Source organism: Gouania willdenowi, chromosome 3 (assembly GCF_900634775.1).
Source record: "Gouania willdenowi chromosome 3, fGouWil2.1, whole genome shotgun sequence".
Classification (NCBI taxonomy): Eukaryota; Metazoa; Chordata; class Actinopteri; order Blenniiformes; family Gobiesocidae; genus Gouania; species Gouania willdenowi.
This window is the reverse complement of record NC_041046.1, coordinates 29839292-29861313: the sequence shown is the minus strand read 5'-3', so window position 1 is coordinate 29861313 and position 22022 is coordinate 29839292. Positions and strand designations below refer to the sequence as shown.

The following is a 22022-nucleotide window of genomic DNA, read 5'->3' as shown; positions in this document are numbered from 1 at the left end:
TAAAATGAAATTTGGATGGCCATATTATTTTTTTCGTTGAGTAATTCGTGCCACCCAGTGACTTTCATATGTAACTGCAAGTGTAGAGATCAGCCCTGTTAACATTTTTGTACTAGTTAGAGCGTTATCTATGGGAGTAAACCTGTATCACCAACCTATTTAATCTCCTACGACGGTTTTCGTGATTGATGATGGCAATTGGGTCAAAGTTAAGAGAAAGCGGTGTAAAGAGATAGATTATATGCAACTGAAATATTTAGTGATTTTTGTATCTGTAGCAATAAAAAGACAAATTTATCCAAACATGTTACATGTATTTGAATGTATTGTACAGACAACGAATAAAACACGTGATCGCCACTGGTTCCCTGCTTTAGATTGAAGAGTACGCACAATGTAACTCACGCGAGATTTCGTATTCCTATAAATACGTAAGAGTACGTTCAATTTCGCTCGTAAATAAAAGAATCTAAATGATGTTCAGAAGCCACAGGTGATTTTGAAGAAGCGTGTGACATAATATTTGTAAATATAAAGCAATTCTGTAGATATTACAACAATACATTGTTATAGACAGTGTAGTATGAGAAACCGTCTTTACACAAATTAGAGTACATTTATAACTTGAAGGGAAAAAACGAGGAAAAATGGGTAAGAATCAGCAAGTGTCTCGGTAATGACGCTTTTAGTGCAATACTTAATTGTTTATCCTCACCGCTTCCGCATTCAATTTAAGATGTGTTATTTCTATTTGTTTACAATTACCCTAATAGATACACCAGCAAATTAATGATAACAGTTTTTAAGGGGCTGGTGCATTTTAAAATTAACATTTATATAGACGTTTATATAATTATTACTTAATAAGAAATTTTTGTGTCTGGGCACATTTTTATAATACAGCTCTGGAAACGTAATCCTTGTTTGTGTTCGGGGTTTCCAGAGTACGAGTTGATTTGAACGCACCGCAGTTGTTTCCCCCGCCCTCTCGCTCAGGCAGAAAGCAATTCACTCTGATGACGTCACTCGTAGAGTTGTCATGGCGTCTTCAGGACTGAAGCTATCGCAGCCTTGTAGCTAGAAATTTGTCGACAGCCTGTCAGCCGAAATGGAGAAAAATGCCGATCTGCTTCGAGACGCAGACGGGAGCTCTTTGTGTGCCACGATAACGGGAGGTATGAGTGAGCCAGCTGCTGTCGGTGGTGTGAAAGGGACAGTCGACAAATGCACGAATAGTGAGCCTCCTCTCAGTACTTTGGTTAATGTTAGTTGTAATATTAGCAGCACCGATGCGAGTGCTCCGAGTGCCGATAATGCCATGCCCAGTGCTGGGAAGCCCGACGTCGCTGAAAGGATCGAAGTCCTTCCCTTCCAGGGGGATCAGATGGAAGACACCGAGGCGAGCAGGTCGTGGTCCGGGTCCGAGGATCATGTCACTAACGGGATGGGACCTAACTCGTCGCTGATTGCAGGAGACAGCCAGGGTGGTGCCGCAAAGTTAGTAAACAACAAAAACGACGGCCTGTCGTCGCCTTCCGCTAAAGAAAGCTCACATGTGTCCACTGAGGGTTTGGCATGTGGAGAAAATGAGCCGAGTAAACCTGTCAAACCTACTCTGCTGTGTTCGAACAATGTCATCACAGCCAGCGCCAAGACGACTGGGGATCGCACCTTGTCGGAGGGATTACCGAGTACGAGTGACCCCGATCCCAGCCTCGGCGCAGAGTCTCGGAGTATATACTCACTGGAGTCCTTCTCCAATCTCAACTCCTGCCCCAGCTCCGACCTGAACAGCGAGGAGCTGGAAGACAGAGGGCTGGCTTTAGCCCTTCAGAGCGAGTACGGGGCGGAAGGGGCAAAGACTACGTGTGCCAAGGAGCGGGCCGCCGGCCAGTCAATTTACCACATTAAGTGGATCAAATGGAGGGAGGAGAACACGCCTATCATCACCCAGAACGAAAACGGCCCCTGCCCATTACTGGCAATCATGAATGTGCTTCTGCTTGCATGGAAGGTAAAGCCTGATGAGCACGGATCAATGGAAACTTTATGTGCTGAGATTTGTGCCTCTAGAAACTGAATTTGAATATTTGGTATTTCATTTGAAAGTAACTTGAACTATAACTTGAAATGTAATTTATTGTTTTGAAACTAAATTAGCAATTTGAAATTGTATTCCCACCCTCCCTCCCTCTGTTGGAAAAAAAAAATATATATATATATATCTTAGTACATTTCAAAAATTCAAAGGGAGTTTTTGTACACTTAAACAGGAGTTCCATGAATCAGGGATTGATTGCTCAACCTTGCGGACCGGAAGTGTGTTTCCCGTGTTGTGAAATATATAGAAATTTATAGAATTTTTGAAATGCACAAGTAAATAATTCAGTTTCAAAACAGTAAATTAAATTTCAAGTTGTTACTTTCAAAATGTCAAGTTACTCATTCCGTTTCAGAACAGAAAATTAAATTTCAGGGTCATACTTTCAAATTCACTTTCTAGTGGCACAAATATCAGCCCATAAATCTTGATTGTGTCTTAATACCGAATTCTTTTCTCATATATTTACACTTTGCTACCTTTTTGTTGTGGGACTTTCTTCACATTTACATATGTTACTGCATTACCTCTCATCCTCCTAATAATAAAACAAATGCTGTTTGTGTGTAAGAATATTAAATGGGCATAACACTATTTGTCCCAGTAATTATGTTTTTGTTTTTGTCTGCCTGAAATGTATTGATAAGATAGTCACTCATTATTGATAAATGGGTCTGTTGCAGGTTAAGATGCCTCCTATGATGGAAATTATTACTGCTGAGCAACTAATGGAGTACCTCGGTGAGTGTTTGCAGATAATAAAGTCATTATGCAACTGATGGAGCATTATTACTTTCACAGTGTGTTACTGCATGGTTCTTGTTTAAAATACTTGGTATGCCTTTGAAGTTTTGCAGTCCCTCTGGTTGTGATACATCTTGTAGAATTAGTTTCAGCAGCTGGACGGGCTTGGACTGTACTATAAACATAAGATCTAAAGAAGCATTGGTCACTGTTCCTCACTGTTTCTTCTGCCAGCTCTTTAATCTTTTGTGATATCATAATTAGTGTATGTTTTTTTGTTAAATATCATTTATATGTCATCAGTTATTGCTGTGAACTTGTGCTACATTTTATTATCTGTTGATGCGGAAAATATTTAGGGCTGGGCGAAATGGCCCAAAAACTCATATCTCAATGTTTATTTTCAAAATGGCGATATACAATATAAATCTCAATATTTTCAACTCAATAAAGTTTTACCAGGAAGATCATTCTGGGTCAGTTTGCTGATGCAAAATGCCACACAGGCACATTTATTAACAAACAGCTTCACAATATGTGCCACTTTTGGCTTTTTTTTCTCATAAGATGACAGCATGTGTGAGTGAGTTCTGTAATGTGGCTTGTCTGGGTTGGGAGACTATCAGCAATCCATATAAATGTGCTTTTAATGCTGTTCTGAGAAGTAGTGAAAGCAGCCACTCCTGAAACTAGTATTTTTTATATACAAAATAAAAATCTATCATTACAGGCGATATTGACATTTTTCAAAATAGAAATCTCAATATATCTTGAATCTTGATTTAATGCCCAGGCCTAGTGCACATGTGCCTTTGTTCCTAGAAGAACAAGGGGATTTTTCCTATGAGGTTGCTTAGAATTTATTATATTGTCCCTCTGGATTGTGCTCAGTTACCCCAAGGGTTACAGCAGGTTGCTCTTCTAGTTGGGAATCGCCTGGGAAGGTGTGTGAATTAGACAATATTGTTTAATGTATCAAAGTCTGACCTAACATAATTGATGGGTTTTGCAGTGGAACCAAAAATGTTTGCATCTGAGGGCCAAAAAATCCAGATGTGCTCAGCTAGCTATTCATACAGGGTTTTTTCTCTTTTTGAACTCTGGAGAAATGTATCCCTCAACTGAATTCCTGTTTTGCCAGAACTCACAGAGAAAACCATTAGTTGGTGGTACTTCTTTGCCAGAAGTTCAGCAGTATGCACTGGTTATGATCCAGTCATACAAAAACAGATACGTTATAATAGGGACATCCTCGAGATGGTTGATTCGACAGTGGATTGCAGTGATGGGACTGTTTTTGTGGTCAATGGACGGTAAGTTGGATCACTCAACTGTTTAGCGCCCTGCTGGAAAACAGCTGGAATTTCACTGAAATCTCCATATGGCCCGGAAGCTTAGAAGTGAAAAAGCAATAGAGTTTTAAGCTGCAATCAGATGAGGGTCTGCGGGTCATTCTCAACATGATCAAGTGGCTGGTGGGTTTGAGTTCATACAGCATTATTGTTTACGCTTGTGTTTTACAGTATTTTATCCTCACACATTTAAATTATATCTGTATTTAAGAGAAATTACATAATCTCCTGGATTATTGATATAAGCAAATGACATATAGGTTGTGCTACATAATACTCTCATCAGCTCCAAGAAATACCATTCTAAATTCATCATCTGGCCTGATGTATGAGTCAGTTACACTACCTTGCTGTTTGGTCTAGGCTGCTACTATTTGCAGGTGTAACAACAAGAGGTCTGCATGTTTGCGCTGCTGTTTTGGTCAAAACACTAAAGGTCCAGATATTTGCCAGCTCATGCTGCTACAAAACACAGTTATCTCAACTACTATGTAACATCCAGGTGGATTGGAACCCAATTGTTGGTGTGTTTGAAACAAGTGAGTTTTTTTCTTCTTTTTTTAAAATGGAAAACAATTATCCATGACATAACATAAGTGAGCCATAAAAATATGCGACGTTTGTCAATCTTTATCAAAATGTTCATCAGTTAATCACATTGTGATGATCAGGACTAATCGTGAGGTCCATCATTGCTCCTATGACTCAACCATTATGTGTGTGTGTTCCACTGCAGGTGACTACATACTGGAAACTAAGCCTAAAGAGATATCAGAGGCTCAGCGGCTAAACTACGAGCAGGTAAGGCCTGCTCAACTAGTGCACAGGCATTTTTGCTGCAGTTCACAAAAAGATTAATACTTCAACCAAGCCCACAGCTAAATTATATGAATTATGAATTATGTATGCCTGTAAAAGCAGACCTCATCCTTTTGACTAAACCCCCTACCACAAACCTCACCTTTTGTCATTTGACAAGGACAGAACACACCCTGTCCATGCATGTATACAATAAACTCAACAGCATGTAAATGGTAAACATCACATTTGCACGCACACATGACATGAACACAGCCAAATGACTTTTTATAATTAAGCACCCGTTTATGTTGATAAATGTATTATATACATATACTTTAACAAATAAAGACTCTTTCCTGCAGTTTATGCATATTAAACATGGTGTGTGTGTGTGTGTGTGTGTATAGTAGACACAAGTATTTGGTCAGACCTGTTGATTATTAAATTGAAGTGTTTCATAATCAGACCTCTTGTGGGTGTATATACATTTAAACACCAAGCCACGCAGAAAAAAACAGCAGGGTTCAACTAGCTGCTAAGGCAATCTCGCCATCGCTCAGCGAGTTTGAACTTCTACTGCAGTGTTTTCCCTCTAATTTATTTGGCAGGGTGCCCCACCCCCCCAACAAACACACCCGCCCTCCCAACAGGATCTAACGATATTTGTAGAGTTAAAAAAATAAAATAAAATGAATTTAATTCAAAAGGGCCTATAACAATGCTTTATCAAATAAAAAAGGTTAATTTGAGAGTGTAATGCATCACTATTGTTTCATTACATCTATTAAAATGCATTTCTCTTCTCCTTCGTGTGGGAGGGGCTTCCTGCTTGCACCTCTCACAACACCGGTACTGACACGCACACTCACAGAACATGTTGCCTATTTTATGATGAATAATGAAAAAATAAAAAACAACAGATGACAAAAACATTTATGGACGAGGAGGAGGTTAAAAAAAATGTTCGCTCGTCAACCAAAACTTTGGCAGTTTAGGTTTGTTTGTATTTTAACTTATAAAAGTTCTATTTTTTTTATGCTTGGGACATGTTTTCAGTTTCATAAGATTGGGTAATGTTGTAATTGTCAGATGAAAAAATGTTCCATTGCAAAAAAAACAAACATAAAAAACCAAATCAGGGTCAACTGCTTAATCAGGTACCAATGCTGTGTAATTATGGTAATGGGGTCCTGTAGGAAGTGAGACATACAAGAACCCAAACAAAAAGCAACAAAGCTAGGGGAAACACTGTACTGGCACTATGGTAAATACATAAACTACAACGGGAGCTTCAAGGAATGGTTTCCATGGTCGAGCTGCTCTATGCAAGCCTCACAATACCCAGTGTAATTCCAAGCACTGGATGCAGTGGGGTGAAGTGCTCTTAAACGTCCTCTGTGCAGTGTGGAGTCAGGTGGGCGAGGATGGATTTGGTGGATGCCAGGAGAGCATTACCAGTCGCCTGCATTATGACAACTTTAAAGTTTGGAGGAGCAGGGCTACTGGTATGGGGATGTTTATCAGGGTTCCAGTGTTTTTAGGGTATGCCTATTGATTCAGTATACAAGGATGTTTTGGAGAATGTTGTGCTTCCAACTTTGTGGGAACTGTTATTATTATAATAATTATTTTCATTCCAAATGACTGTCCCCCAGTTCATCAAGCCAGGGCGGTACTGTTCTGACCTCAACCCCATCCAGCACCTTTTGGGATGAACTGGAATGGCGATACAGGGCCAGGCCTTTTCATTCAACATCAGTGCCTAACCTCATAAATGTTTTACAAAAGAAATGACACAATTTCAAGCAGCAACACTCCAGAATCTTGTAGGCAGCCTTCTAAGAGGAGCAGAAGCTGCCATAGCTTCAGAAGTGGGACTTTGTCATCACACTTCCTTTTGGTGATATGGTCATTTATCCAAATTCATTTGTCCACATAGTGTATTTATTTCTTAACCTGCTTTAAGTAAGAGGAAATATTGTACATCTGCATTGAGATATAGTGGCTGCTCCACAGTGTGAAAATAAAAAAAGAACTGAGCTGCCTTTACTCACTTAAAGCTGCAGCTTAGCAGTTTTCCCCTCATTGCTCTATAGATTATATAAGATGTCTTATGAGGCCCAGCCAGCTACAGGGGTCAGGAGTGTCAGATTATGTTGTTTCACATGGTAGTGGATGTTTAGAGATGCATGGCTGTGGCTCACAGCTGTTACCCATCATGCCGAGTGTGTGATTTTTAATCAGACACTCTTGAAGATGAAGGTTCCTCACATTTCCGACTCCTGCTCACAATGTTGGAAATGCCTTTGCCTCTGCTAACTCTTTAGCGTAGCAGAGCACCAGCACATCTGTGAATGCTTTGAGGTCACACTTGTCTATAGTTTGTAAAGTAAAAGAGGAAGCGGTGCTGCTCCCTGATAGTAGCTGCACTGGAATGATCTAAATTTAAGTTGAGCTGAAATACAAGCTCCTAGACAAGTCTGCGGTGTAGTCAACAGTCGGAGTGGAAGTAAAAGAAGTGGTTAGTGTGTTTGTATAGTTATGGTGGTTTAATCTGGAAGCCCGTCCTGTGAGTTCTTTATCATGTGGCAGTCAGTATGTGTGGACTACAGAGCACGGAACTCAAAATAGGCCAAAAAACGGGAACTGAACTAATAAAGTAAGTCAGAGGTGTTTTTACATTCACATAAAACAAGGTGGGCTTTTTTTCTGTGGATATTGATGTAAAAATGTTGGATTATTCTGAAATGTAGATGGAATTTTTTGAGCTTCTAGAAAGGGTTTAGATTAGAAGTCTCCCTAAGTGCTTATTAATTTTCCTCACTGTCATTATAGTGAGAGCAGCTTCAGCTGCCATATGTTACCATGGTAACAGCTATGACGACGTTGTTGTTTTTTTTTAAGTAGTTAGTCACAACAGTCTATTATAATCGTTAATTAACATGTTGCTTCTGTTACTAACACTAACTATTAATACTGCTTTGTTAGTAGCAGGAATCTGGGGAAAAAGTCAATAAAGGCAGCTTTACAAAATATGTGACAGGAATGTAGTTGTGATTTAAATAAACATTGCACAGTAAATCTATATTTTAATAAATATTTACCTAGAGGAGATGCACTCAACCAAAAACAAAATTATTTGTGAAGACTGTGTGAAGGCAGTAGGCAACATAATTCTTTGAAAGAAAGAAATACCAGCAATTAATTGTATGTTGGTTTTAAGGTTGGAAAAAATATTGATTTACAAAATATTGCAATTTTTTTTATTTTATTTTTTTGCTGACTATTAAAATTGATATTTCTCCCCAGAATTGATTTTTTTTTTTTTTTTTTTTTAAATGTGTTGGGTTTTTTTCTTTCTATTTCATTTTACCTGCATGTGTTGTCATATGTTAACACTACATGGAGTGTGTTTTTTTATGTTCAGTTTAAACACATACTGTGCATTGTTTTTTGGGAACTATGAGAATAGAATACACCTTTATTGATCCACAGTGGGGAAATACACTTTTGCAGCAACACAATAAAAAGAGAAGACAGTCAGAAACAAAAACTAAATACCAACAGAAGATAAGAGTGCAAAATGTATAAATCAGGAAGAAAAAAAAAATCCTTTCTTAAATGAGAAATGAATCACAACGACTAAGGTAGATAATTTATCTAATCCCTATAATGGCTGCTTAGTCTGTTTTTAATGAAGAACAGATCACATGGCTGTGTCATAGAGAGGGTGTGGTCTGTTTTACCAGGTCTTTGTGTTGCACAATAATTGAATTTAAAAAGGATTCATCATGTGTAATTATGTTAACAAACGTAAACCCAGACTGGGCTTTATCAGTTTATTACTCACACATACAATAGCTGCTGTGCAACAAAACCTTTTTGAAGCTTGTAATAACATTATATAGGCCCTGGTCCCTTTGACAGCCACTCATGTGTACCAGATTCTATACCAGCGTGACCCACATTATGGGACATTACAGTCTTGCACACTGCACCCTGTCATTACATAATGATTTAATGTTGTTCTACATTTACTGATGGCTTGTTTTCAAGTTTTAAAGATCAGTTATGCATGTGTTGTTGATAGATTTTTACAGTTACTACAGCACTCCAGGCAGGTTCATTAAATATTTATCCACATGCAGGCACTTCACAAACATCCTGCAGATGCTTTTTCTATTACTCTGTTTTCATTTTTGCTCTAAACCTATTCTTGCTCTTAGAATGTATAAAGGAATGTCCCGATACAACTTTGTCATTCCCGATATGATACCGATATTGCAGCCTTGCGTAAAGGCCGATTCTGATATCAGCATGAATCATACTTTTTTTTTTTTAATGTATCTATTTTTTTTTTTTTTCTTTATTTAAAAAAAGATAAGAATAATGACTTATTTTGTAGTGTGGAATGTTAGAAATGGCTTGTGAGATCAAAGTGATGTTACTCAAACAGAGAACAATGGTCAACAACAGTAGGTATGAGAGAAAGGGACCCATTTATTATTAACCAATTGTTACAGACATTTTAACCTTCAACATGATATCTACAGTATTCTACAATTGAATAAATAAATAAAAAATGAATTGGAAAAAAAGGCTAATTTTCAGTTTTCAGGCTAATATCAGACTGATATCAGATATCGATATCGGATTGGGACACCCCTAAATATATATATATATATTTCCAACACTCTGTAGATTTCTAATAATTATAGGTGGACACTTTAGGCTAAATTCATTGCAGTACTTTGCTCTAATCTTGGTGTTCAGTCATCTATTTAGACTATGATTGTAAAAACAAAAAAACTTGTGACCACTCAATCCTAAAATCTGGCATCATCCATCTTTATTTGATCCAGGCCAGTTCTTTGTGTTTAGTGTTAACCTTTAGGAAAAGTGAGCCTAGAGCCCAGGAGGGGCTTGTCCTCAGAAAGGCCTCTGCAGTGTGAGTAGCGTAGTGTGCAAAAGTTACACAATGAAAGACATCCCACACAAGCCTGGGTGAATGTGAGCGATGCAGTGCTAATCATCTCATCTCATAGCACTCATCTGCTGTTAAAGCCCTTTGCCCTAAAGTGAGGGGATGTGGTCCATTACATAGCTCTGCTAATCCTGCTACCACTGCTGCTCGTACGCATCCTAATCCACACACTCACATGAGCCATCTGTGGGCTATTCACCTCAGCTCTTCTCGCTGAGCATTAGCACGGCACTCATGGGATGGATGTGTATATATATCTTTGTAGGACTGGCATGTTGAGATATTTAATTGTATAGGTTGACTGTGTGTATACAGTATTTTTAGTTAATTCTAATGTATTGTTTGTAGATGGTAACTACGGTAATTAAAATGTGTCGTACCGCATTAACAACACTTGTCATGCAAGACATGTCATGTTTAACAGAACCTAATAAGCTTTAAAAGCTGTATAACATCAATTAATTTTGTAATAGTTAGAATGTGGGTTTAAAGAAAAAAAAGTTTTATTTAGGTTTTCGGGGTTCAATGTTATCATAACATGATGCAAGTCATGTCCTGGTGTTTCTGTGTATAATATTTTATTTAAAGAACTGAAGATTATTTGATTTGTTTAAACATGTTTTTTTTTTCTTAATCAATAAATAGGGCTCATTTGCAGGACAATATGAATTGGAAATAACCCATCATATGTATATATCTATATATATTTACCATGATGGCCGTGGAAGCTTGCATTGAAAACCTCACCTTAATTGTTTTGTGTGCACAGGCCCACATCTTTTCTGTCACGTTGAAGGTTTATTGACATTACATAAACCTAATCATTTATACAATTTGAAAAATGCACAATTTTAAGTGCAACGATTAAATAAAGCAGATAGATCTCATTAGATCAAATGTAATGCAAAGCATAAAGAACAGATGTGGTGATATCGTAAAAGCTTTGCAGGCTTGGATGATGTTTGTCTTTAGGGCCCAATGTGAATGTCTCGTATGCAACTGGTCTTCTTCCTGTTTTACAGAACATGAGTGATGCCATGGCGGTGTTACACAAGCTGCAGACTGGTCTGGATGTAAACGTGAAGTTTACTGGTGTGCGAGTATTTGAGTACACTCCAGAATGCATTGTGTTTGATTTACTGGACATCCCCCTGTACCACGGCTGGCTGGTTGACCCCCAGGTGAGAGCCACCTCTTTACCTTCTTTAGCTCAACTTGTTGAATTCTGTTTTTTTTCCATCTCTTTGTATTTTCTTCCTGTTTGTGTTTAATATCATATTTAGTGACTGAGTATTGTAATTTTACTGATAGGTGTTTTATTAACACGTGTTGTCAAAAATCACTACTACAAAGGAGGACAGCCAATTACAGATAATAAAATAAATGATGTGAGTCCTTTTAACCTTGAACATACAGTATGAACAGATTATTAAATGAGAGAAATGAGCTAGGTGTGTTCCAATAGACTTGTTTTATCCATATAAAATGTAACAAAGTAAATAAAATAAATGTGATGGCTTCTCAGACCCCAAAAGATTATTTTGACACCGTTTAGTAAAATTTTCAATCACTTTCATTTGTGCTCAAAAATGTAATATACGCAGACAAAACTGGTAAAATAATTGCCCTGAACATTTCAGCATTTTCCTCCTGATTATTTGTTTTATTTTTTTTTATTTCATGTCCTCCTTAAATCTGAATCCCAATTAAAATGACATTTGTTTTGTTTGTTCTGAACAGCCACGTAGTAGGCTAATAGTGTCATGAAAAACTATCCCATAATTGTATTTTTGAATCATCAAATATGTATCACAAAATATTTAGGAGAGTGTCTGACGACACAAAGAAAACCCTGAAAACTAAATTCTATGACAAAATGTATTCCCAGCTACATTGACCCATCTGCATATGAGGTGTTAAAAAATATACTGAATAGGAATCATGTTGCAACATGAGTGGTGGCCTAGTGGTTAAAGGTCCCATGTCATGCTATTTTTCACCCATCTCCATTTGTTCTAAGAACTCCAAAAATATAGTATTTGAGGTTTATTTTCCCAAACTCTCCCGTTTTCCAGAGTTTTAGACTCTGAAAAGTCACTTTCTGAGCAATTCTACACAAAAGGCTGATTTGTGACCTACTTATGCATATTCATGACTGGGCGTGTCTATAGAGGAGACACTGGCTTCCTCCTCCCCGCACGATGATGTAGGGCCAGAGGACGGCTCGCCCTCCTCCCACCCACTCCGTAGCCGAGCTCATGCTGCTTTATAAACACGAGACAGAGCGTGGGGGCAGGGCGTTCACCGGTACATACATAGACTGTAGAAAATACATACATAGCACTGGGACGCTGAAATGCTCACCTTTATGGGCGTGTCTGTTTACATGTCAATCACGGCAGAGAGCTTCCTGGAGGTGCGGCTTCTCCAGCTCAGTGCAGTGTCAAATTTGTCATCAAAGTGGGAACGTGTCATCGAATTGGAGCGAGGTGTTTGGGCTCACCCTGCAGTAAGAAAGGAGTAAATCACCCTCTAACTAACGATTGAGGGAATCAATGAAGAAAATACTTTGGGCACGTGTATGAAGCCCAAATAACACTTTATGATGTTTAAAGCACAGAAAAGTCGATTTAGCGTAACATAGGCCCTATTAGGTTTGAATCTCACCCGGGCCATCACTGTGGGATGTTGAGCAAGTCCCTTAACCCCCAGCTGTTCCCCCACTGCTCCTCAAGGATGGGTCAAATGCAGAGAAGCAATTTCAGGAAACCGTGTAGGTTGGATTTGTCCTGCATTTGTAGTCGTGTGGTAAACATCTCTAAAGCACAGTGAAAGCTCTTTCCCACTTTTTTTTTTTTTATCTTTGTTTGCAGATGCATGACATTGTCAAGGCAGTGGGCAACTGCAGCTACAACCAGCTGGTGGAGAAGATAATTTCCTGTAAACAGTCAGACAACAGCGAGCTGGCAGGGGAAGGTGAGGGCTCTCCAATGACTCCTCCTCCTATTTAGCTGCAGCACCTTCCTGCACTGCTGTGGGGCCAGCATGGGATTAATAACAAAGTTATGCACTTAAAGGAATGTCCTCAGATTTATTCAGTGGCTTACTATTCATCTAAAATTCTTACTAGACTTTTGTTTATACAATTACAATTGTAACAAAACAACATTTGAACCAAGACAATGGTAACGAGCTCACTTCTTTTACCTAGACCTGTCGGTGAAATACCTTCTTATTCACACACTGACCTTCCTGAATGCATCATCCTCTGAAACCAACCCATAAAACTGAAGCGTTTTCATTTAGTTTCATTTTGGATGTAACATTTTTCATAGACATTTAGTTTTAAGAGTTGCGATGCGTTTGTGGGATTTTTCTTTTAAATTGATTGCTTTTCTGCATCAGAGTTGTTTCTCAGCTTTAATGCAATGCACTTAGCCAGTGGTATCCTAATCCGTATCTGAAGAACTGTCTCCAATGGCACCATCAAACTAATTAGTTTCAGACTGAATCAGTGAGCATATGGTGCCTTTAAATGTCATAGCAGAATAACCACCAGCTTTCTAAATATTTGTAATAAAATATGTTTAAATGAAAGTAGATTTATAAGTGGCTGTGGTTCTTTTCTGATACTGAAACAGCTGTCCTCCTTCCTTGCCAGGCATTGTAGCAGAGCAGTTTCTGAGCAGCACTGCTACTCAGCTGACTTATCATGGTTTATGTGAGCTCACATCCACTGTGCAGGAAGGTGAGCTCTGCGTATTCTTCAGGAACAACCACTTCAGCACTATGATCAAATACAAGGTAGGTAAATACAATGATGATGCAACAGGACATGAAATGTACACGTTGACTCAATTCGCATACGTACACACTGGTATTTGCCATAAAATGACAAGCATGGCAAATTAGAAAGGTGTATATATATATAATGAAAAATTCTACCTGAGCAAGTATAGGCGAAGATAGAGAAAACATAGACTTTACTGCAGGCATAACAACACAATGAAAAAGGCGAATTTCAGTGCACCACGAAGGTCTCTCAGCGGTCTCAATCAATAGCTGCTTAACTCAAAACAATAGGTAAGAATCAACAGAACCAGACCTAACTGTTCGGCCTAACAGAGGGAAAAGTTGTTTATGAAAACTGAAATAAAATGCAAGACTGACATGTGCAAAATATAAAAAATAAGAGATGTTTGTGGGCATGGATGCATACATAAGTATTCATACCCCTCTAACCTTCTACACTTTGTCACATTTAAACCACAAATGTAAATGTATTTTATTGTGATTTTAATGCATTTGAAGAACAGAATATTCCACTTAATTGCAGAGTGAAAGTAAGATATTACATGGTTTTACTTTTTATATATATATACATTTAAAAAAGCCCAAAAAGTGTCGAGTGCAAAAACATTCAGCTTCCTTTATTCTGACACTCAGACATAAAATCCATTTCATCCAAGTGCCTTCAGAAGTCACCTAATTATTAAACTGAGTCCACCTGTGTGCAATCTAATCTCAGTATAAATACAGCTGTTCTGTGAAGGCCTCAGACATTTATTACAGCACTGACAGCATTATGAAGAAAAACACGGCGAGACCCAAAATACCTTCAGCTTTAGTTGCAGCTAAGAGTGGTTTCACAAAGTATTTAACATTTTTCACTTTATTTCTAAAAAAAAAAAAAATCTGACCACTGTATATTTTTTCTTAAAAATGATGCAACATGCTGCGTTAGTTTATTACATAAAATTCCAGTAACATAAGTGTTACATTTCTGATTATAATGTGGATAAGTTAAAGAGGTGTGAATAATTTTGTAAGCCACTCTATGAGATTACGTGATCATTCAGATGGTTCTCGCTGGGAAACTGAGGCTGAGAATAATGGTGTCAGATGGATTTATACAGGCAGCACTGAGCTCTGGTGCAGCTCATGGCCCAATGACCACACACAGAGGCACCACACACTTATTATCATCATCATTAACAACAAATATGACTCCTAACTGGTCTGTGAAATGTATTAGATCTTAAATATTCATCATTTTGTACTCAAGACAATTATATATTTTGGAAAATCTAGGAATCCAATATAAATTTGATCTCCCCTGTTTGTAGCTTCCTTGTTTTGTAAAATAGAAATGATTTGTGGTGTAATTTATATGGAACATACTGTAGAAATGGTACAAACCAAAACTGAACAACTGCGTGGAGACAGTGAAGAACAGCCATTGTTCCATTTTTAAACCAATTAAAAAGCATTCTACCTACAACAAATGTAATGATGTTGTAGGGCAGCATGGTCATGTAATGTTTGGCAGTTCTGCTTCACATGAAGGAAGCCATGGAATCCACTTCTACGACCGACACTTGAAACCTTTTTGTTAAGCGTTGGAATGTTCTCCCCTCTCTTTGCTGGATTTACAGCTTCATCCCACAGTCCAAAAACATGTTATGCTTCTATGTGTTGACCCTGTGACAGACTAGCATCCCGTCTAAGGTTGAATCTGATTAGCGCCCAATGGGAACTGGAATATATACCAGCAGATCTCCCAATACCCTAAAAAGTGAAGACAGAATACATGGAATATTCCTCATTTTAAAATTTTTAAAATAATTTATTTTAATGATTCAAAACTGAATATAACTACCTAATATGCTGACACAGTTGTTTTATGATATCTTGTTTTTTATTTATTCAGTTTTCAAGAATTTCCTTTTTAGGAAACTGTCTAGAAAACATCAAGCCTCGACTTTAATTTGGTAAAAAAAAAAAAAATAGTTATCAGATACCAGTCTTTATCAGTTTTAAATTGTTTTTTTCAGAAGTTACCTTAAGTTTTAATAGAAAAGCACTATTATAATATAATTATAAGTACAGTTTCAACATACAGTAATAAATATAGCCAATTGCTCACCCTGTTCACAAGAAATTATCTTTAAATCACTAAACGGATGTGTTGATGTACCTATGCCATACCCTAAGTAATGTACATATGTATTTATCAGACCAAAACATTGTCATCTGAAATGCTCCATCCCACATATGTTGGTCCTTAATGGATCAGGTCCTGCTCACAGCTGTCTGTATAGCTGCAGCTGGTGCAGACTTTTCCTGTTATCTGTAGGACAGGAAGTTAATCTGTTTTGTTTTGTTTTGTTTTTGAGTGGCACACACTATTGCCAATACCAGCATAGCTGTGTGTATTAGTGCTGTCAGGTGGTGGTGTCTAAAGGCCTCTCTTGTAACTTTTCCAATGAATATGTGTATAAATATGACAGCTGCATGTTCTTGAATGTGGTTCAGCATCAATATGTAACTGCTGTGTGTTCCAGGGCCAACTGTACCACCTGGTTACAGACCAGGGCTTCCTGACGGAAGAGAAAGTTGTCTGGGAGAGTCTGCACAATGTTGACGGAGATGGTAACTTCTGTGACTCAGAGTTCCGGTTGCGGCCTCCTTCAGATCCAGAGACGGTGTACCGCGGCCAGCAAGACCAGATAGACCAGGTCAGATACATAAGAAGTCATTGCTTTTATGTGACATTCTTAGACGTAAAAGCAGTGATGTCAGACTAAAAGTGTTTCGTAATGTAAATGATGCAAGAACAAGTTTACAAAAAAATAAATAAAGTTCAGAGCCTTCGAGGCTGTTTAGATTAACATAACATTAGTTGCAGGTTTCCGAGTTAATGCTTACGTGCTAGATATAGTTTAAAAGAAATAAAAGTGAAGATAAAGAAAAAAAAAATCAAAATGCAGCAAAGCCTTTTTGTAAATGAATAGCAAGACAGTTGTTTAGGTTAACACCATTGGAGCAGTGCTTAATTTGTAAATCATCAGGTCCCGGAACAAATGCCATGTGTTGTTCCGTCAGTAAGGGAGAGACAAACATGTGACGGAATATATTTTTTAAAGCGCCTTTTGCTAACTAAATGGAACAATAACATTATGTGAACACAAGCAACCAATTAATCTAAATGTTTAATAAAAGAATGATGAATCAGCCTTAAAGAAGCACGGACAATCATCCATTACGGAGCGCATCCGCCTCTCTTTCCGACAGCTTTCAAAATCTGCCATGTTTCAGCACCAAGGACAGCGCAAAACCACTGCTAATTTAGCCACTAAACTTTCAGAACACAAATACAAAATATTTATAAACTTTTACACCCATAAGGCCATAACTAGGGTTGGGTATCGATTAGGTTTTATCCGATACCGGTGCCTACTCTGTATTTTTTAAACGGTTCCAGTGCTTCAACGGGTACTTAAAAAATTAAACTGCACACACTTTGTCAAAAAGCATTACCTTTTTATTTTCAGGGCCAACACAATATTAACTTAAATATTATATATACAAGTAACATAATGAAATAATAAAACAACATTTAAGTAACATAATATAAAATAAAACAATACAATACTGCATCAAACAATATAATACTGGAGATTAATATTGTTATATCATGATTTTATTTGTCATTAATCATTAATAGCCTCTGTTAAAAAAAAAAAAAAAAAATAGTTTTTTATTTCAATAGTTTTTTAAAGCTATCGGGAGCCATAGCGAAAGAGTCAAAGAGCCACATGAGGCTCCAGAGCCGCAGGTTGCAGCAGACCCCTGAGCTAGCCTATGTACAGTCTTTAGCAAGCCAATCTGTGGCGTTCGAACGGATTTTTGCTGGCAGGATCTGGCCGGGATTAAGCTCTGCATTGGAGACATTTCACACCCTGGCCGTGCTCCTGTATGGAGCCCAGCTTTGTTTACACTGAAATGTCACACACTAACAACGTTGCTCATAAATAACAACGTCTATCCCTGTGTGTGTTTTTTGGGCTCTTCAGGACTATATGATGGCACTGTCACTGCAGCAGGAGCAACAAAACCAGGACCTGCAGTGGCAGCAGCTGCCTGAAGGCATCAGTGACCTGGAGCTGGCTAAGAAGCTTCAGGAGGAGGAGGACCGACGAGCGTCCCAGTACTACCAGGAACAAGAGCAGGAGCAGGCGGCGGCTGCAGCAGCACAGGTAGAGACGCTGGGACTTTAAAAAATGGAAAGAAAAAGCGCTCTTTTTCAAAGCAAAATCAGCAATGATTTGTAGGTTACAGATGTTAAAATCTCCAAAACTCTTAATCCTTGCTTTACTATCCCATTGTTACTTTTTAAACCTAATGAATTAAAATTGTCAATCCTGAGAAGGAAAACATAACGAATAAAGCGTTCTGAATTAAATTTCATGGGGAAATCTTATTGGTGTATTTGGAAAATAGATTAATTATCATTTTCTTATTTTTTTTTCATAAATGTACTGATGTAATGTTTAGGTCACACTGAGTTGAGAAGTTTTAGTTATTTGGCTTTAGCCCTAAAGTTTTTGGAACCATTTTATCAAAAAAAAACAAATTACAAATAGGGGTGGGATGACATGCTGAGTTCACGATATTGGTTTCTCGAGATTGAGACAATATTTTGGAATAGGAAAAAAAAGAATATATGATATAAATATAAATCTAGTTCAACAAAAATGCTGTAAAAAAAATGTCTAAGCTCGAACGTGCAAAAACTTTTCTAGAAAAAAAAAATGTCTTTGGAGTCGCCAGAAATTCTTGATATCAAAATGGGGTCACGATCCAACAAAGGTTGGGAACCACTGCACTAAATATACAGTTTTTTTTCACTTATTTACTTTAAATGAGATTCTTTAAACTGTGTGTTATCCCTTGTTCATTCCATCATTATGATTTATAGTAAATTATATAATTTATAGCAAAATGTTGTAGCTGGACAAAGGGGGTACTTGTATTCAGAAATTAGACAAAAGGGGTACTTGAGCCAAAACATTTTTAGACACTACTAGAAGAACAACAACAATAATGGAGGGTATGAAATTGTGTTCAGAACAACCTAAAAATGTTTGACCAGAGAGACAAGCTTTGATGTAAATTTTCTGTGTTCCAAACAGGGGACGGGACTTAGATTAGCAAACTGCTTCTCTCGTCTCCTTTTTCGGCATGTACAACAAGAAAAAAAAAAACAAACCAAAAAAAAAAAAAAGTGAATGTAACCATGTCGGAAATAAACTGAATAAATAAAAATAATAAAAAAAAATAGAGTCAGCATGTCAGAATCTGAAAGGAAAAATAACCACTGCAAGGCCCATCTATTTGTATAGTGCATCTCTGTGCATAACGCATTACAACGCGGACCCCCTGACGAGACATCTTGTGACGTTTCAATATCGCAACATGTCATCCCAACCCAATTACGATACTGTTCCCTTCTTTGTGCACAGCAGGGGCAGCAGGACGCAGGCGAGGCAGACCGAGAAAGAGGAGCTGGAGCAGCAGCTGGTGGGGCTGGGACGGCAGCAGCAGCAGGAGCCACGCCCAGTCCAGGAAAACAATCTTCGAGCGGAGACCGCAAAGCAAAGAGAGAATCGAAGGATAAAGACAAATGTGTTATTTTGTAACATAGAGCGTGTTTGCGTGAGTGTGACTGTTTTGTGCATTATCTGTGAGAAAGGGGACAGCACTTATTTCTCTACTACTACTACTACTACTACACACACACACACACACACACACACACACACACACACACACACACACACACACACACACACAGTGTGTAAGCCCCACTAGACAGAAAACAAGGGAAGGACATACATGACTATCAGAGCTGATCCCAAACCACTGGTGCCTGCTATCTTCTATCCTCAGTGGAACCTGGACATCAGAGGAAAGGACACAACAAGAACAACAGCTACCCCTAACTTTCATAAGAGTTGGCCAAACTTTCTTACAAGTTGCACAGTGCACTATCACTATCTGTGATGTGTGGGGGGGAGGGGAGGGGAGGATGCGTGTCTATTTTATAGCAAGAGACATCATCTGACAAAACTAAATGTCACCTTTGGCACCGTGTTTTCATAGAACAGTTCTCTTTTTCAGTCTTGAAGCGCATAACCTTTGTTTTGTACGCGTTCACTATTGACAAAACATTTTTCATTTTTTTTTTTAAAAGTCAGTCAATGTCGCCAACATTCACACGTGGCTTTGTGAAGTTGTTTTTTTTTTGTGTGCGAGTGTGAAAGAACTTTCTTTTACTTCCTCTTGCTTGTTAGAAAACATCATTATTCACATTCCCTCTGATGTAGTACAAAGGGTTCTTACTTTATGCCAAATTGCTGCCAAAACCTGTAGCTATTTCACCAAACTCCTCGCATCCCGCCTCGTTCAGGCTGACACTCGTGGGTAACCTCGCTGCCTCACAGTTAAATGGTTGTGGCTTCAAACCTTGGGGTGCGTGTGCATGTATAATGACTGCTTGTCGACTGATGGAACGTTTGTTTCATATGTGTGTGATTTAATCTCACAGAATCCACACATTAGATATGTTACTTTGAAGATATTTGACTTTTGGAACACAGTACAGAGGACTGTGTAATGTGTAAAGACGGGATGATTTTCTTCTGGGCTGAGGTTTTCAAAGTCCCAACTATTCACATTTGTCTGGACTGGGAAAAGATCTGTAAGAAGATTGGGAGCAGTTAATATTTCCTAGAATCCAGTGCCATCATGAGGAGACAGTGCCGCATAGAGATGGAAGTCTTTATTGAGCATCTCTACCTGTTAAAGGGTTTCTGAATGCTGGCCCGGTGTAGTTTGATCTGGCGGTATTTGTTGTACATATTGACCTGATGCGTTCTTAGAAGTAGTGGACTGTGCCATAGCACCGTTAGACTGACAAAACTTTTCTATCTCCACATTCCAGCTGGAAGCCTTGACTCCAGCCAGTCTGTTGCAGACTTGACAGTTGTAGAAGATTCTTGTGAAGCCATCAACGTTACTTTGTACCGTAAAGAACGAAGTCGATTCACTCTGGAGGCAGCAGGCTATAACATCTGTGTTGGAAAGGTTACCAGCTTAGTGTGACTGTTGGTCTTCATGTTTATTTTGTGTGTGTGTGTGTGTAGATATATATAAACATAAAACCGCCTTATGACATTTGCAACGTATTTTAAGAAAACAGGACTTATGACCAGAATGAGACAATCCATTGATTTTAAACGTTAAATACTTCTCTCAGGCTTGTTTTTTAATGGAGCTTATCCTCTGGTGTCTTTTCAAAAAAGTCTGCTTTCTAACGGCTTTAGTGAGAATTTTTGAAGTTTATATATATACACACACACAGTCACAACTGTTTCGACACTTTAAAAACCATGACACAAAGGTTATGGAATATTTAAAAACCCACGTGAGTAATCTTTGCTTTGATAACACTAATATTCCTGCTGCTGATGGCAATTAAACATTTCTTGGTTGGGATATGAATGATAGGTCATGTCAAATTTATTCACCCACTCACTGAAATGCGTAACATGCTCTAAGGGTGAGAACAAAGATTAATGGGAGCTTTAATCTTTCTTATAGTTTATCGTCTTTGCGTCAATTACGCATTCCACCAGAGTTTTGAAGTGTAGAACTACATGAAGGGAATTGATTTGGAAGATCTTTATGATGGCCAAGAGGGAAAAAGCGTGTGGACATTCACTTTTATTTCAGGTTTTCTGCTGTGCACCAGCTTGTTCAGAAATAACTTTTGTTTGCTCTTCTCCCCCCCCCCCTTCTTGACTTACAATGAATAATCAGAAGGATATATTTGTGTGTTCAGTGTCTCAAAGGATCCTTTTATGCCTCGTGTAAGTGATGGTGGAGTTAAATGCTGTAAAGTCGGTATTTTGAAAAGATGACCGTTAACCATGTAGTTGTTGTAAGTGGTTTTGCACTGTTACATCGATATGCACTAACATACCTCATTTTCTATTCAACATAAACCACGTAAGAGTACAATTACTTCTTGGGGTTTAAAAAAAAAAAAAAAAAGTGAAACGTGGCCAAATTAATACATTGTCGTAGCAGTTACTGTCGAGAGGGGAGTAGTAATAAGTCTAATAAGGGCTGTTAAAAGAGTGCTGCGTTAAAAATTAAGACTTACTGCTACAATCGGATTGCTGTAAATCAGCAC

General features: G+C 38.1%; 1 protein-coding gene across 2 annotated transcripts; it reads left to right on the top strand.

Moving 5' to 3' along the window:
- The first annotated feature begins 972 nt into the window (after positions 1–972).
- Positions 973–21926, top strand: mindy2 (MINDY lysine 48 deubiquitinase 2). 2 transcript variants are annotated; one of them, XM_028475334.1, is made up of 9 exons: positions 973–2014; positions 2785–2842; positions 4934–4998; positions 11005–11163; positions 12856–12958; positions 13644–13786; positions 16327–16500; positions 17839–18021; positions 19291–21926. In XM_028475334.1, the coding sequence occupies exons 1-9, from the start codon at positions 1109–1111 to the stop codon at positions 19462–19464; spliced, it is 1965 nt and encodes a 654-aa protein (XP_028331135.1). In that variant the 5' UTR covers positions 973–1108; the 3' UTR covers positions 19465–21926. The 2 variants fall into 2 exon arrangements, with proteins under 2 accessions (XP_028331135.1, XP_028331134.1); XM_028475333.1 differs by having other exon boundaries at positions 976–2014; positions 19288–21926.
- The last annotated feature ends 96 nt before the right edge of the window (positions 21927–22022 follow it).